Source organism: Malaclemys terrapin, chromosome 5 (genome assembly GCF_027887155.1).
Source record: "Malaclemys terrapin pileata isolate rMalTer1 chromosome 5, rMalTer1.hap1, whole genome shotgun sequence".
In the NCBI taxonomy this organism is placed as follows: domain Eukaryota; kingdom Metazoa; phylum Chordata; order Testudines; family Emydidae; genus Malaclemys; species Malaclemys terrapin.
The window spans coordinates 127427547-127441195 of record NC_071509.1 but is presented as its reverse complement, the minus strand read 5'-3'; the positions used below and the strand labels follow the sequence as shown (position 1 = coordinate 127441195).

At 43.9% G+C, this 13649-nt stretch overlaps 1 protein-coding gene across 7 annotated transcripts in view; it reads right to left on the bottom strand.

The window, feature by feature from the left end:
• The window catches only part of TMEM150C (transmembrane protein 150C), a 37243-nt gene that overhangs the window by 11176 nt on the left and 12418 nt on the right, over window positions 1-13649 (bottom strand). For 4 of the 7 annotated variants that reach the window (XM_054030027.1, XM_054030031.1, XM_054030028.1 and 1 more), the window contains 4 exons: window positions 9647-9731; window positions 7883-7936; window positions 7729-7761; window positions 7537-7604 (listed from right to left, as the gene is read on the bottom strand). In XM_054030027.1, coding sequence (XP_053886002.1) covers window positions 7537-7604; window positions 7729-7761; window positions 7883-7936; window positions 9647-9726 — 235 coding nt within the window. In that variant the 5' untranslated portion in view covers window positions 9727-9731. The remainder of the gene's footprint in view (window positions 1-7536; window positions 7605-7728; window positions 7762-7882; window positions 7937-9646; window positions 9732-13649) is intronic. The other 3 variants (XM_054030029.1, XM_054030033.1, XM_054030034.1) reach the window with 1 other exon arrangement.

Here is a 13649-nt window from a genome sequence, read left to right as displayed (position 1 = left end):
TAGAGGTGAGAGTACAGGTCACTTTGCAGGACTGTCTACTAAGACTGCCAGCAAGGGGAAAAGCAAGGACAAGTAGGTGGGAACCTGTCCGCTGGGAACTGGACTAAGTCTTCCATGCTCCTTGCCCATAGCACAAGGCATTTTAGGTAGCTAACACTGCATTTCATACAGAGCTCAAGATCATCAATGTCATTCTCGGCACACTCCTAACCAGATTGGCACCAGGCAGACCGAGGCAGGGAACTGCCACTTGTAAGCGAGAAGTCAGTTTCCTAATGGGAAAGGAGCTAAAGGAGACATGATAGCTTTAAGAAGTCACAGAATCTCCTTCCTGGACTAGGAATGGTGACTGGCAGCAAGGCATGGGGAAGAAGAATTAACACATCTAGACAAACCCAAATAGGAATTATGGGAGTCTAAGGGACTGAGGTGCCTAAATTCAAATGAAATCCAATGGGAGTGGGACACAACATTTCCCTTATGTTTCTTTTGAAAATCCATTTTAATGTCCTTCAGCCTCCTGCACATACAACCTTGTTGTACAACAGGGGTCGGCAACCTTTCAGAAGTGGTGTGCCAAGTCTTCATTTATTCACTCTAATTTAAGGTTTCACGTGCCAGTAACACATTTCACTATTTTTAGAAGGTCTTTCTCTATAAGTCTATAAGAGGGATCGGCAACCTTTGGCACCCGGCTCGACAAAGTAAGCATCTTGGCGGGCTGGGCCAGTTTGTTTACCTGCCACGTCCGCAGGTTCGGCCGATCGCAGCTCCCACTGGCCGCGGATCGCCACTCTGGGCCAATGGGGGCTGCGGGAAGCGGCGTGGGCCGAGAGATGTGCTGGCCGCCACTTCCCACAGCTCCCATTGGCCTGGAGCGGCGAACCGCGGCCAGTGGGAGCCGCAATCGGCCGAACCTGCGGATGCGGCAGGCAAACAAACCGGCCTGGCCCGCCAGGGTGCTTACCCTGGCAAGCTGCGTGCCAAAGGTTGCCGATCCCTGGTCTATAATATATAACTAAACTATTGTTAAAAGCAACAGAGGGTCCTGTGGCACCTTTGAGACTAACAGAAGTATTGGGAGCATAAGCTTTCGTGGGTAAGAACCTCACTTCTTCAGATGCAAGAATGCACTTGCATCTGAAGAAGTGAGGTTCTTACCCACGAAAGCTTATGCTCCCAATACTTCTGTTAGTCTCAAAGGTGCCACAGGTCCCTCTGTTGCTTTTTACAGATTCAGACTAACACGGCTACCCCTCTGATACTAAACTATTGTTGTATGTAAAGTAAATAAGATTTTTAAAATGTTTAAGAAGCTTCATTTAAAATTAAATTAAAATGCAGAGCCTCCCGGACCGGTGGCCAGGACCCAGGCAGTGCGAGTGCCACTGAAAATCAGCTCATGCCATAGGTTGCCTACCACTGTTGTACGACTGCATGGTTTGACTAGATCTTCTGTTTTAACAGACATCCATCAAGAATGAAATTCACCTCAGCACAAAGGGCCCAGGATCTGCCTTATAGTCCCTCTTAAGCCCTATTTTATGGTTTTATGTGGTGCATAAGACCTTGTTCATGCTCTCTGTGCTAAGGTGAATTTCTCTCCTAAGTAGGTTCCATTGATTTAGTTCGGTACATTAAAATATATTCATTCAGCATTAGTATTTTTTTTTTAAATAATAGGTCAGATTTTTTGATATAAGACAGATGACAGGAGATAGAACCCTGCAACTCTAGGTCACAGGTTGAAAACTAAACCACATCAGTAGGGACACAAAATAATAACCACTTGGTGGACAGTCATGTAAAAATGAACTGCTGATCTCAGTCCAGCTCTCTTGGAGCACCGTCCATTTCACAGGTGGAATTTTGCTAGCAGCCTCTGTAGAGAGACCAAGAATCAAGCAGACATCCAGAATGAGAACTGGGTTACTGAATCTATTAATGGATTCAGTCCAAACTGGCAAATAGTTCCAGCTACATTTTTTTTTTAAATGAAGAATTTGGTTTGGTTTTGTTTTTTTTGGGGGGGGGGGGGCGGGGGGAGAGAGGGAAATTTTTAGAAAAATGTTGATTTCATTGACCCTAAAAAATTTTTTTAGTTTTTTCATTTTGATGAGAAAAACTAAAAACATTAAGTTAAGGTTCAAAATGAACCAATTTTTCAGTTCAGCCACTGAACCGAAAAATGAATGATTTGTTCACTTCTGTTCAGCACAAGCTCCACTCTCACCCCTACAGATCATGAGACATAGGAGTAGGGCAGTGTTGGGATGATGGCATTGCTGATGTTCATACTGGACCTGGTCCGTGCATACAGGATTTGGTCCTAAGCCATTGAAATCAATGAGAGTTTTGTTATGGACTTCAGTGGGATCAGGATCAGGTATAAAATGAAAGTTTCCATGTATTTCAGTTCAGCATGTTGCCCAAGCATTACATTTACCAGGTATTATCCGGAAAGGGTTCCATTATATCTGTTTGACTTGATGCAGAGAAAATGTTTTCTTTAAAGTGGGCTCTAATGAGTTTCACCCTGGACAAAATGCCAACATCAGCAGCCCTCCAGTCAACGCATAGGCATGACTTTTTCATCTTAATTATTTACACTTTCTGTTTTGTAACTCCAACATAATGTGACAGTCTATTTTGGAGGACTACATCAGCCATTATATAGGTGCTTAAATTACACAATCTTCATCTTCACAATGCACCCCAAGGCAGTAATATGGTGAAATGAACTGCCTTTCCGTGCTGGTGCTTCATTATTGTCAGAGTATATGGGAGAGGGAGAATCCTAGCTCATTCACAAGTGATGTGAATGTAAATGTTCAATTATGTTTTGAATCAATCTGTTTAAGAGATAAAGAATCTTAAAATGTTAATTTCAATACACACATTGATCCTGTTCTTAGGATTTTGCCACTGATTTCAATGGAAGACAAATTGGGCATGTCAAGGCTGCTTCCCCACTTTGAACTTTAGGGTACAAATGTGGGGGCCTGCATGAAAACTTCTAAGCTTAACTACCAGCTTAGGTCTGGTTTGCTGCCACCATCCCAAAGCTAATTCCCTTCCCTGGGTAGCCTTGAGAGACCTTCACCAATTCCCTGGTGAATACAGATCCAAACCCCTTGGATCTAAAACAAGGAGAAATTAACCATCCCCCGCCTTTCTCCCACCAACTCCTGGTGGATCAAGATCCAAACCCCTTGGATCTTAAAACAAGGAAAAATTAACCATCCCCCCTCCTTCCTCCCACCAACTCCTGGTGGATCAAGATCCAACCCCCTTGGATCTAAAAACAAGGAAAAATCAATCAGGTTCTTAAAAAGAAGGCTTTTAATTAAAGAAAAAGGTAAAAATCCTCTCTGTAAAATCAGGATGGAAAAATAACTTTACAGGGTAATCAAACTTAAAGAGCTCAGAGGACTCCCCTCTTGTCTTAGGTTCAAAGTACAGCAAACAGAGATAAACACTCTAGTAAAAGGTACATTTACAAGTTGAGAAAACAAAGATAAAAACTAACACGCCTTGCCTGGCTGTTTACTTACAAGTTTGAAATATGAGAGACTTGTTCAGAAAGATTTGGAGAACCTGGATTGATGTCTGGTCCCTCTCAGTCCCAAGAGCGAACAATTTCCCAGAGCACAAACAAAAGCCTTCCCGCTACCAAGATTTGAAAGTATCTTGTCCCCTTATTGGTCCTTTGGGTCAGATGCCAACCAGGTTACCTGAGCTTCTTAACCCTTTACAGGGAAAAGGATTTTGGAGTCTCTGGCCAGGAGGGATTTTATAGTACTGTACACAGGACAGCTGTTACCCTTCCCTTTATAGTTATGATAGGGCACTATCAAACTATGTGGTACAAACTAACAAGATCTACTGGGCCGACATTTTCAAAAGTGACTAGTGATTTTGGGTCTCTCAGTTTTTGGATGACAGTTGAGACATCTTAAAGGTGCCAGATTTTCAAAGATGGGCCCTCAGAACTTTCTGAAAACACGTCTCAAACTAGACACCCAAAAATGTGAGTAATCCCAAAATCACTAGTCACTTTTGAAAATTTCGGCAATTGATGTTTTTATCAGTGATTAAGAGTATTCAAAAATAAGGCAGCAAGGGACCAAGAGAAAAACAGCAATGTTCTCAACAACAAAAAATGTTCCTTCTCCATATCAAAATGGAGAGATGCACATTGATGGTATCCTTTGCTGAGCACTGATGTTAATTATTTTTGCATGTACCAGATGGTACTACCCCAGATGAAAGATCATAAAGCAGCACTGAACCTTGTAGTGTCTCTGAGCTAAAACTAGTAAATCCCAATCTCATTAATTATTTCTTAGACTCATGGGAGAGAGTGGGGAGGGGAGATATAGATGATAAAGGATTAGCATTAAGAGCTAGATGTGATCTGAAAGAGGGAAAATATTTTGGTAATTAACTATAAGCTTCAAAACTAAGTAGAGCTGGTCAGGAATTTTCTTCTTAATCTTTTTTCAATAGAAAATGCTGATTCATCCAAACCAAAACAGTTTGCAGGAAAGGCTTGGTTTTGACGATTTTTCAACGAAAAACAAAACTGAAAAAAGTTTTCAAATTTTTGAAATATTTTGTTTGCAAAATCTTAAATGAGAAATTCCAGTTTTGTTTTGACTTTTCACTTTGAAATGTAAGATAATTATATTTGTAGTAAAAATTAAAAAATAGTTGAAATCGCAATGAAATTATGGAAACAAAATGGTTTCAATTGACCCAAACCAAGATTTTGATTTTTCATCCCAATTCAGGGCAGATTTCGCCCCCCCCCCCCCCAATATCTCAGAAGTGCTTACAGCATGAGAAAGCCATTTCCTGCCCACCTCTAGAACCAAACATGCATAGCTGTCTCGTGGAATGCTCAGATAGGGCTATAAGAAGGCTGGAAAATATAACTCATTTTGTGGATCAAAGTGTTGAGCACTCAGTCGCTGAAAATCAGGCCCCTTTGAGATGTCTCAAATAGAACACCCAGAAAGTTGCCCACAATCACTAGTCACTTTAGAAAATCTAAGCCCTATATATACATATTCCAGCCGATTCTGTCAGTCTGTAATGACATTACTATAGATAGTGCTGGATTTGAAGTCAACGGCAAAATTCCAGGGACTGGACTCCATGAATGTATTGAAATGAGTATCCCAAGATCCTCCATGTTTTACTCAGGCAGATTAAAAAAAAATTTAACATTACATTAATTTCCCCTCAAGAATGAACGAAGGGCCCTCCTACCCTAAAATTCTGGCAATAATGGTGCAATAGGAGCATGATAGGCAGTATATTTTATGGGGGATATTACTGCATGGTTGGGGGGTGGAGGGGTGTTGAAGGGAACGAGGCTGAAGGCTAGGTAATCTGAGCACCTGAACAGTGGCTGAAGTGGACATCTGACACAGCCTGACAAAGGCAATATGTTTCAGGGGGAATATTCTGCTGCTGATGTTGTGTAGCTTTTTATCCCTGCATCCATCTCTGAAGTGACCAGTAACAGAGCTGGTCAACATTTTTAACTGAAAAAACAGCCTTTTCAAAGAATGAACTTTCAGTTTCAGTGTGGTTAAGGTCAATAATGGTACAAGCTGGAAGTAGCCCTCATAAGCATCCAATGTAACAGACATTCAGCCTGCTCAAACGAGCTCTGCTTTATCCCGATAGGGTAATGCCCATAGGCATCATAATACATTTGTTGTTGTTGGTTTCCAGCCTTGGGGTTGCATAGCTATAGTTTTCATTGCAATACTGGGTGAGGTTCAAAGAGAAAATGCTGACGACATGTAGCAGGTTTTAGCCTCCACACCTTGTTCGTTCGATCTTTCATTACAACTGCATAAATAACTTTCACTCATTCTCATACACATAAGATCAAATCATGAAATCGGCTGCACACAGGCCAACTCCTGCACCCACACAGCAACCCGTGGACTTTAATGGGGTTTTGTGTGGGTGCAAAGTCTACAGATCTGATTGTAGGAGTGGGGCTTTAAATTTCAGTACCTCAACAGGGAGATGTGTATTTACTCATGTCAAACACACTGGAATCTGACAAGAAGTTTCCTACATACATATTGTTATATTTGGCTTTGAGGGCAGAGACTGCAATTGCATGTATAGAATTGTATTTAGCTTTCTCTGTGTGTGTCAGGCACGTACACATGTTATGACCAAGGACCACAGATAGTGTAAACTAATGCAGTTCCATCAAGTCAGCGGAGGCAGACTGATTTATACTAGCTGAGGTTCTGGTCCAATATATATCCATAAATATCAGTGTGTATAGATGTTGATATTCCCCTACTACTTTCAACTTTCACTCCATCTTAATACACGTATTAGTAATTCAGGGTACAGTACATTAGTAATAATACTACTTAGCTGTTATATAGCGCTTTTCATCAGTATTTCTCTTAATAAAGGAGGTGAGTATCATTACTGAGGCACAGGGAGGTGAAGTGACTTGCCCAAGGACACACAGCAGGCTCGTGGTAGAGCTGGGTGTTGCAATTTACCCCCAAGCCTTAACTCTGCCTTGGAATGATACAATGAAATAACCATATGATGATGATGAAGGCATTATAGTGTTTGTGGTTAAACTTATTTTTAAAGTCATTAGATTCCCCCTATCACCACCTTTACAATGTCACTCCAGGGCAGAGTTAAGGCTGTTTGGATGCCCTAACTATACCTTTCCATCCTTAACATCTTTTAAGTGTCACCTGAACTCTGATTTTCCGGGGTTTGGGGGAAGATTTGCTGTACTTTTTATATTTAACAAATGGTTCCCTGCTTTAAGTGCAAAACTCAGCTCAGCCTCAACTACGGAACTCTGAGTGGTGCTTCCATAATATACACAGCCACATTGACAAAGACAGACTCAGTAACAACAGTGGAGCACTAACTCAGTATTATCATTTTGATTCATTTGTCGACGTAGCTTCAGGAGAAAATACTTACGGTATCTCAGGCATAACAAAAAGTTTTATTGACAAAAACAATGAAACATTTTTTCAAGCATTATAACCATCAAGTATTCCTCCCAACTACGTTGGTTAGAAGCTTCACCCTATCAGAAGCAAGCTGTGAACTTCCATATTTTTACTAATGGAATTTTTTTAAAAAACCCTCAGAAATAACATTTTGTCAAATGCAATGACCGATTACACAATGTTTCCATGCAGGATTTTATAGTAGCAATAAACAAAAAATATTATTCCATGCATCGAAAACACAGTCATACAGACTTCAGGCTAAGGTGTGATGACAAAAGAAGAGAATAAAATGGAAAGTATGAAGATCAAACATATCCAGCTTTGTTCTGTCTTTTTACAAATAGTTACAAAATAATACTAGCTTCATACTAGCAGCACCTCTTTAAAAGGTTTCAAATAATCAGCTTTAACAGCAACATCTACTGGATTTTACTCATGTTCCAATGACTTGTTAAAGTGAATTAAGAGAGACAAAAAACAAAAAAAAAATTCCCCATGCGGTTCCTACCTAGAAATGCTGCCATGTTCATGACTTGGCTAAATACACAGCTTGCAGGGGGTGCATCACCTGCAATACTTCAAAAATATAAAGTGTATCATTGTAACTCTACTAAGACAGCTAAAGAGAGAAAGAAAGAAATAACACCCATCGATCAGAATGATACGTGGGGAATGGGAGTGGGGGAGGAGACCCAGTTACCTTATGTAAGGGGGACTTTTGGAACCAGGTTTCCTAAATGACATAAAAACACAGGAGCCAGAATTAAAGATTTTGCTGTTTTGTGTCTCTAATAATATTTGTTAGAAGTTACTGATTTAAAAACAAAACAACAACCACCACCACCACCTCTTACCGATCTGGCACGTTTAATGGAATAATTTTGTTATCTTCCACAGCTATAAAATATCTGTCAAAAGAGGAAAGAAGCAGTTTAGAAAACACAAACAATACCAATATAAGACCAAGACAACCATGTTTTTTAATTTAGAAATTCAATTGGGACCCAATTCAGGAAAGCACAAGTGTCTAATATCCATTCATATTCAAGAAAGCATTCAAACATGGGCTTCATTTTAAGTATGTGCTAAAATCACATTGAAATCAGTCACACTTACTTAGCTTTAAGCATGTGCTGAAGTCTTCTATGCATTTGGGCCTTGATTAGTAATGATAATCAAAGCCCCTTGTTTTCCTGAAAGCAATTCTTTTCTACCACAGACTACAACACTGTTTGCTACCAGCTGACACGACTGATATCAATGCTCAAGCTATTGTCTAAAGGAAAATATGGCTGTCCAGTCTTTGTCTTCTGCTTCCGCAGCAGAGAGCCATTAATGGGAGGAAGCATGAAAGCAGTCTAGAGGACACCTTTGGGGATAGGTTTTGTACCTTTTGGTCCCATAGATCATATAATGTAATTGAAATGCAAACAGGCAGTACCATTGTGGGTACTGTGACCGGATAACTAAGGTTCCCGTCTATCTAATTATAGGATAATTGCCATTTAGCCTTATTTTATTTCTATAGTGTTGATGGCTTGTAATTTAAAGATCACCTTAAGGCAAGAGTTCTCATAATGACCACCTGCCCCACTGAATGATATCCCCTCAATATACTGTATCCTGTATAAGCCACTTTCCACCTTTCAAAGTAGCTCTTCTCTCTTTTTTTACATCCAGGGTGAAATCCTGGCCCCACTGAAGTTAATGGGAGTTGTCACTGACTTTAATGGAGAGAGAATTCTACCTCAGATGGTTTCCACATACTGCAGTAATACAAGTGCGAGATGTGGAAGAGCTGATAAGAGACAAGCCCTTATTTTCTGACTCCAGTCATCTGACATGGGGCAAGATTAAAAAGGTTAATTCCCTGTCATGTGATAGAGGTCAGGATCCAGCGGTTACTGTTACAACTGCGACCACAACGTACATACTCGTCAGTCAGGATATCATTAACGCATGGTTCCCGAACCGTGGCCAACAGTGAATTCCTGCAGGTCTGTGGAGAGCTGGTCGCTTCTCCTCATTTCCAGCTGCTAAATCACATTTTTTAAAAGAAGTTAAGGTACATAATGAGTCTCTTAATATTATTTTATTATTATGTGTGAGATGGCCCACGCACCTGTACAGGTGAGTTTGGAGCAATAAAATGCCCCTTTACTTCTCTGGGTACATCCCCTGCATTGCAGGCCACACTGCGTGAGGGGAGAGAAGCCGCTCTGGGCTGCTGCTCCCAGTCCCACACAATGAGTGAGGAGTGGATGGGCCAGGGTATGGGGCGGGTGGCAACTTACCAACACAGAGGAAGAAAGAAGTCGTGCCAGGAAAAGGAGCAAGGGGGAAAGCAGGGACCAAAACGTGTCTGCTAGTCATGGGTTGGTCACTGCTCTGCTCCTGGGCAATGCAGCTCTATCCTGTCCCTTGCTGAAGGCAGATCACCAGCTGCCAATCCAGCCCGATGAAAGCAGTTGCTGGAGTTGCCTCAGTGGGCGCTGAGAGGTCAGTGAGCAACTCTCTCTATTCAGATGTGGTCTGTTCTATTGCAACATTTGGGAATGCCTGATTTACCTCAGTCCCCCCACACACATACCCCAAAACCCAAGCAGAAGATCACTTACACAATCCATAGCCCAGCTGAAGTGAACAGGGTGAACACAAGAGGTAAAAACATCCACACGCTGCATTTCTTCCCATCCATGCCTGCTAGAAACAAAGACAATAAAGTGTAATGCAAAACAAAGACAACAGAGGTAAGAGCTACTGGAGACATCGCGTCCTTTCCCCCTCGAACATGTAAAACAAGTCTGACTAGGGTATGTGAAACTGAGAACCTGGTAATGCAGAATGATCACTATTGCTCCTGGCTCATGCAGAGTGATCCTGGTACTCCAAGAGAAACCCCCCTGCAATTCAGGGAGAGCACTTGTGCAGTAAGGGACTATTCAATGCATGGAAGGGTCACAGACTCTGGCCCTGATGACCGTCAACCCAGGAATGAAAAGCAGTCTATAATCCTTGTTAAAATATTAGTTACATTTCCCCAGGCCCCCATAGGGAGGTATTATTTTCATTTTGCAAAAAGGAGAAACTGAGGCACAGAAAAATCACATCGGAGGGAGATTTTCAAATAGGAATTTAGTAGCAGGCATTTTTTAAAGCCTCTCCCTGAGTGATCAGCCCAAGAATACACTGCTGGGATAGAGCCCAACAGCGTTAGCTCCCAGTTCTCTGCTCTAACCAGCAGGCCACACTCTCCTTTAAAAATGGCAACCTAGCTTCCCATCAAAACATGCTTGTTATTAAAACCCACATGTGCTTTCTTAGTGATGCCCACAGCTCAAATAAAGATTGCCAAGCCAGAGAACTTCCCCCAAATAATTCCTGGTGAGTGAGTGCTCTTTCTCCCCCCCCTCCCTAGTTCTCATCCTCAGCTCACACACTGTGCGCAGCAACCAACTAATCTGAGCACTCGGCTGAATTCAAAGGTTCTGCGATCAAGTGCTGCCATCCTGAAGTCGTTGAGACTAGGAATTGTTAAGAAACTGAATTCTTGACATTTAGATTGAAAGAAGCTATATGTGGGTGCGCAGATTCTTGATAAATTAAAACAGGCGGAACAGCTCAATTCCACAGGGAAACACTCTCCGGAGGAAAACATGCAAGATGAAGACTTGAAATAACAGGACAGGAATGGGGGCTTGCTATTGCGCCAATGTATGTCATTTAGAAATGCTAATATATGTCACAAAGCTCTTGAAATATGTACATACTCATTCTGTGTGTGTGAGTGTGTGTGTGTGTAGTTGTCTATTACATGCACATTTCCTTCAAGCTTGAATAAAGACTAAGAGATGCAAATTGGAAAAAATAAGGCTAAAACATCAACTTTCCTTTCAGTAGGATACCAGCACCTCTTTCACTCCCTCCTGTCTTCCCACCACTCACTCACTACCAGTTGTTGAGTTGATATTTCTTTGGAAGTCTGAGGATCACCCAGTATCTCAGTGATGATCTGAGGCAGATTTTAGGATCACTGATTTATTGGCTGAGTTTGCCATCAGCTTGATGGCATTTCTTTGTCTGTCATGTGATAACTTTTGAACATCAAATCCAATCAATTCCAAAATCTCAGAGAATGTCATAGGCATCAATGGCCAGAACCGTCTTGATTTGGGGGGAAAGCAGAAAACCAAAAGGGGGAAAATGGGGGACACATGGAGCCCCTGCCATCCGATTAGCAGAGGCACAGCTTCAAGAGAGGTTTGATCGATAGACAACTGACAACTAGCTGATGGCACCTATTAATGCCTTCCAGCATAACAATACCCCATCTCATCTCTACTTATCCTCCCAATAGAGTTTACTATGTTGACATCCTGAATGACTTATCTCCCAGACTAACAGTGGGGAGGGGAAGAAGGCTTGGGGAGAATGGGGGTGTACACACAGCCCTGGGCATGGCAGAGAGAATGGGGGACCCTGGAATGGGGGTCAAAGATGCTGATGCAGGGAATTTAAGAAAGGGGGCACACAGAGCCCCTGCCATGTGGGGGAGACTAGAGGACCTGGGAATTGGGGGCATACAGAACCCTTGGCAGGGAGGCTCTCAACAGAAGAGGATGGGAAGGTGGCACACAGGCTGCTTGTGAGGGGGATGGGAGGAAGGCAAAGAGTCCCTGGTGCATGCCATAATCTCAGCCTACCTAAGCTATGAAGTATGCAACCCCCTCAGTTAGGGCTAGATTGTAATATTACGGTCTGCTTTGACTAAGGGGCAATCTGTAGCACGCTGCTCCAGAACTAGCCTCAAGAGACATTACCATGATTCCTTCCTGGGTTCCCTTTGCTCCAGGGAGGAAATAACCCCATAACCCTAGCAAGTTACTTCCTCCTCAGCTGTGTCACATGGGAGGCTGCTCTCCCTGTTGCACTGTGACCTGCAATGCAGGTAGCCTACAAAGGCAGTAAGGGGACTGCTTGCATCCCGTGACCCCCGTGTCACAGTCCTGCCCATAGCTGATGACAGGCAGTAACGAAGTAAAGACAGCATTGATGCTGCTGCTGTGATCTAGCCTGGCTCCATTCTCTATCCGCTCTCCGCAGCTGGCTCCTGTTCTGTTGTGTGTGAGGCAGAGACAGGGAGAGTCCATGGGAAGGGCGGCACTGCACTGTAAGATGCGTGGCAGCTTCGCACTCTCTGCTGAAGCTCAGCCCACAATACTCTGCTCTGCCCTATGGGTATCCGGGCCTCGGCTCCCATCTTTCACTCCCCAACCCAGCAGAAGCTGGGATCAATCAACCTCTGAGGAACAGGGTGAATGTTTCACATAACTCTACCCCACTTCGCCCCAGCCCCAGCTGGTTAAGGAGCAGTGTGGACAGATGACTGGACAAAATATTACACTCCTCCATGGGCAAAAGGATAGGGATTGCATCATCACTCTTCAAGGCTGGAGGTGGATAGCAGGCAGTATCAGGCATGACTAGGACATAGAGGACCCACAAAGGTAGAAAACAAAATGAGAACACCTGTAGATTCATTGGGCCTATCTGTACCATGAAACTAACCATGTTTATGCATAGTTGGGGGATCAACATGTTATAACAGGGTTCGGTGCTGTCTGCATGGATGACACCAAACTGCCCTGTAACAACAAAGTTAAAAACACAAACAACCCAGGCTTTAGCCCAGGGCTAGATGCTCTTTCACACATTGTGACCACCCAGCGTTATAGCCATCCACACAGGCAGCACTGAACCATGTTACAACATGGTTAGTCCCCAAGGACCAGGGCCGGCTCTGGCTTTTTTGTCGCCCCAGGCAAAAAAGCCACCAGCCTCCGCCCCCCCCTGCGGGGGGTGGGGGAGAGCGCCGGAGTCCCGGGGGGAGGGCGGCGAGCCCCGGCGGGGGCTCCGCTCTCCCCCCGGCGGCCGGGGGGAGGGTGGCCGGAGCCCTGGGAGGAGGGCGGCGAGCCCCGGCCGGGGCTCCGCTCTCCCCTCGGCGGCCAGAGCGCAGGGGGCAGGGCGGCGAGAGGGCGGCGAGCCCCAGCCAGGGCTCGCCGCTCTCCCCCCGGCGGCTGGGGGGAGGGCGCCAGGGGGGAGGGCGGCGAGCCCGGCCGTGGCCCCGCTCTCCCCGGGGGCCAGAGCGCCACGCTGCCCCACTCCAGGTGCCGCCCCAAGCACAAGCTTGGTGGGCTGGTGCCTGGAGCCGGCCCTGCCAAGGACATTAAACATCAGTATTTAAAAGCAATCAGTTTCATAGCATACCCAAGCCCCTTGCACACCAAGTAGAGAGAGGTGTTATTTAGGACTACATTGGAACTGGAAGTAATGTGACACAGTTAAGAAAAGGAAACTTCTGCGTGACTTATCACAAAAATCTCGCTGCTAGAGAGATCTACTAGGGAGTTGAGGAGAGTCCCTAAGGAAGCAACGGAAACCCCAGTTTCAGGAAACACAAAACTATCTGGACAAAGCATTAGTAAATGTATAGTTGGGAAACGTACATGAGGATGGACTAGACATAGAACTTTTCCATCTGTAATTTTTATTGCTCCATTTCCACAAACACCACATGAAGAATTCTGTAGTGCAGTTCTAGCTCACAGCCTCTGCTGCAGA